We start from the raw sequence: 3,910 nt of genomic DNA, 5'->3' as shown, positions 1-3,910 counted from the left end.
TCCGCAGCCTTCCCCAGCCTGTAACAATCTGCTACTTCCCTATGATAGACCAAGTCCTAGCAGTGATCTATGAAGCATGACCAGCCACAGCTCAGCTATAAAGCAGTGTGTGTAAAGAATAAAGTTGCTGGTGCCTTGTGCCAGTCCTCCCAACCCCGTCTCATGGTCTCTTGTATTTCATCCCACGCCACCTCTACCCGTCGGACCCTCTCCGAGGTGCGGGTCACCGCACAAACCCAGACCCGGCACCTGCCTCCGGGCTCCTTCCCTGACACCTACTGCCTTCTATAAAAGGGAAGGCTCCTTCCTGCCCCGTGAACTTTCTCAGCAGTTTTGTTTTATGTTTTGTTGGGTGTGTTTTTTTTTTCTTATTTTTAAATATATTTTTATTGATTTCAGAGAGGAAGGAAGAGGGAGAGAGAGATAGAAACATCCATGATGAGAGGGAATCATGGGTCACTGCCTCCTGCAAGTCCCCCACTGGGAATCGAACCCGAAACCCCGGCATGTGCCCTTGACCAGAATAGAACCTGGGACCTTTCAGTTCGCAGGCCCACGCTCTATCCACTGAGCCAAAACGGCCAGGGCAATATTTTGTTGCAAAAAATCCTTACCAGAGGACATTTTCATTGACTTTTAGAAGAGGAGGGAGGAGAGCGCAAGAGAGAGAGAAACATCGATTGGCTGCCTCCTGCACGACCCCTACTGGGGATCAAGCCGCATAAGGCACGTGCCATGCCAGGGAATTTAACCAGTGACTTTTTGGTGCAAGGGAGTTGTTCAACCAAGTAAGCCACACCAGACAGGGCTCCCGGCAGTTGTGACAGTTAGTTCAGCCTGGAAAGTGCCTTGCCATCAATAACAACAACAACAACAGTAGTGAAAACAATAATAATAGTAGCAATAACAGCTTGTAGTTACTAAGTACTTACTCTGAGCCTCAAGTTGGGGCTAAGTGCTTTTCAGAGAGAAGATAATGCAGACTGGCAAAGGTAAGTGCTCAATAATTAATACCTGTAATTCTATAATCTCATGTTCTTCAGAACAACCCTGGCAAGTAGACACCATTAATGCCTCACCCCCAAGAATGAAAGCGAGAACTCCCTGCCAGGTAGACTGGCATCGTCCCGAGCTCTGTTCGGGATGGGTCCTGAGGACTGGCTCCCACCGACTGTGGCCTACAGCAAGTGAACCCCCCTCTCTGGGCGTAGGACTCCCTCCCTTCCTAGGGCATGGCATCCCTGATGCAGGGGGATGATGGTCCAGGATGCAACCAGCCTACCTTGTAGCGCTCCATGTGGCTGGGATGGGGGAAGTGGATGACAGGAGAAAAGTGGTGCACATAGGGGCTGCGGAGGCCACCCCGGAAGAGGTAGTGCGCCAGCAGGGAGCTGACATAGGACTTGCCAGTGCCTGTCCAGCCGTGCAAGGAGAGGACCAGCGGCTTGGTGGGGGCCGGGTTCTGCACGAAGGCCTTCAGCGCCTTCACCACCAGCGCCTTGGCCAAGTGCTGGCCGGCCAGGTGCTGGGCCAGGTCACACTCCAGACCTAGGGCCACAAGAAGGACAGTGTCAGAGCTGAGGACACGCTCCCGCCGGAAGAGGTTCAAGGGGGAAGTGATTCTGGAACCGGGTCTAGAGATCCCTATGGCCCGGGACGCTTTCACAAGGGATCGCCGGCCGCAGGAGTCACCCTCAGGCCTAATTCAGCTTGGCAGCGCCCCCTCCAGGCCTCCCTCTGAATTGCGCTCAGCCCTAAGTGGGTGCCAGCCGTCAACAGGGTCTGCCCCAGACCCCTCTGCCTATTCCCAAGGTCAGCCTCTCCCTCGGCGGCCATTCCCCTGGGGAGGCCTAGCCCTGCCCCGCGGCCCCGCTGTCAAAGGCCTCTCCATCCTGGCAGGGCTCTGCCTGGACCCAGACAAGCATCCCCTAACCTTGGCCCCAGGTCCCGAGCCCCAGCCTCTCCACACAGGACCCACTTCCGGCCCGGCCGTCCAGGAGTCTGGGGTCCTTCCGCCCCTCGGTTCCACCCTCAGGTCCAGTCCCGGGGTCCGTGGGGTCTCGGGTCGGCCCGCCTCTCCACTCTCCCGCTCCTCACCCTGGAAGTCGGGCTGGAAGTCACATTCGCAGAAGGTGCCGAAGCTGCAGCGCAATGACGTCAAGTCCCAGGCGGCGGCCGCGACCGAGACCGAAACCAGCCCGAGCAGCCCGAGGAGGCGCGAGCCCCACGGCCGGCGGCCACGCGTCTCAGCCGCCATCCGGGCGAGGCCCGAGCTAGGTCTGGGGCCGCCAACCGCCTCTCCCGAGAACTACAGCTCCCGGCGTGCATCGCTCCGCGGCAGCCACCGCCCTTGGCCTACAACTCCCGGCGCCCCTCTCGCCCCTCTCGCGGGCCCGCCCAGTCGTCCCGCCGCAGGACCGGAAGGTGGCCTCCAGGGGGAGCCCCCGAACTGTCCAATTCGGGATGGAGGCCCGCGTTTCCGTAACCATGGTAACTAGGGGACCATAGTAGTAGTTCCAAAAAAAATAATAAGGAATTATGACCACAAGGGTAATGTAACAATTGTAGTGAAAACTTGTGTGGCACTTTACACCTTGTAAAGCACCTTTTTCATGCTTTTTTAAAAATATGTTTTTATTGATTGCAGAAAGGAGGGGAGAGGGAGAGATAGAAACATCAATGATGAGAGAGAATTATTGATCAGCTGCCTCCTGCAAGCTCCACACTGGAAATCGAGCCCACAACCTGGGAATCAAACTGTGACCTCTTGGTTCATAGGTCGACGCTCAACCACTGAACCACTACAGCTGGGCCTTTCATGTTTAAGGATACGAATAGCTTTTGGTGAGCACCTACTGTGTGCCATTAGTATTAGGTACCTTATATATCCTGTGTGATAACAGTACCTATCATAGAGAAAAATTGTGATATTTCAATGAGGTACAGGCACATAAAGTGTTTTGGATTAAAGTAATCAATAAATGATCATTGACAATCCATCATGCATAAAACATAGTGGTTCCTTACCTAGCAACTACTATGCGCTAACTGCCTCAACACCAATCCTAAGAGATTGATTCTGTTATCGTTCCCATTTTATTGAGGTAGAAATGGGAACCCAAGAGGTTAAGCCTGCTGTCCATGGTTACTCAGCCAGTAAACAATAGAACTGAACCCAGTCTGGCTGCCGCCGAAGATCTAATGCACTGTGTTACCCAGCCTCTCTGTCACGGGATTCAGAACAGATAGGACCCCATATGTTTCACACTCAGTGGATGGGCTCCCCAGAGTTCCGTCCTGGCAGGGCTCTGCCTGGTCCACATGGTCTACCCCTCCCACCTATAGAATCAAGACAACCGTGTTCATGTCCCTTTTCAAAGATTATCTACCCCACTCCACACACACACACACACACACACACACACACACACACCACTTCTGAGGCCACGTTTCAAAGCCTGAAGCTTAGTAGTTCCCATTATTGAGGAGAGAAGACAGCTCCAGTCAGGACACCCAAGTTCCAGCCTCCCTCATTCTGCTGCTGTGACCCAGGTCACAGTTCTCGGGTTCCCAGAGAGGTAGATTCCTAGATTTCAAAAAGCCCTCCCATCCCACACATCTGGGATCCCTCACGGTGCATTTGGGGAACCTTTGCTATGGCTTCCCGGGGACAGGGAGTGGAGGAGGGGAGCAGGTCAGAATTTCTCCCACTGGTTGAAATCGGCTGTTTATCTCCCCCACTGGCTGTGATCTCCAGGCAGGGACTGGGGTTCAGCATTAGCAGTAACTCCGGCTCCTGGTACAATCTGGAATGTCCCAGGTGCTAAATAAATATTTGTGAAATGGACTTTTTCCCCTTTCGCCTGAGAAAAGATGTTTCCTTCCACCTCAGGGCCTCCTGAGAGACAGA

At 54.0% G+C, this 3,910-nt stretch overlaps 1 protein-coding gene across 3 annotated transcripts in view; it reads right to left on the bottom strand.

Moving 5' to 3' along the window:
• TOR2A (torsin family 2 member A) overlaps window positions 1-2,331 on the bottom strand; it is a 7,452-nt gene extending 5,121 nt beyond the window's left edge. Inside the window, exons 1-2 of one of the 3 annotated variants that reach the window (XM_006768536.2) lie at window positions 2,098-2,331; window positions 1,283-1,548 (exon numbers count right to left, since the gene is read on the bottom strand). In XM_006768536.2, the coding sequence (XP_006768599.1) occupies window positions 1,283-1,548; window positions 2,098-2,257 (426 nt within the window). In that variant the 5' untranslated portion in view covers window positions 2,258-2,331. The remainder of the gene's footprint in view (window positions 1-1,282; window positions 1,549-2,097) is intronic. The other 2 variants (XM_015567064.1, XM_006768537.2) reach the window with 2 other exon arrangements.
• Between the last annotated feature and the right edge of the window lie 1,579 nt (window positions 2,332-3,910).

This window comes from Myotis davidii, unplaced genomic scaffold (assembly GCF_000327345.1).
Source record: "Myotis davidii unplaced genomic scaffold, ASM32734v1 scaffold142, whole genome shotgun sequence".
Lineage (NCBI taxonomy): Eukaryota > Metazoa > Chordata > Mammalia > Chiroptera > Vespertilionidae > Myotis > Myotis davidii.
The sequence above is the reverse complement of the archived record's forward strand: the minus strand, read 5'-3'. Positions and strand labels throughout refer to the sequence as shown.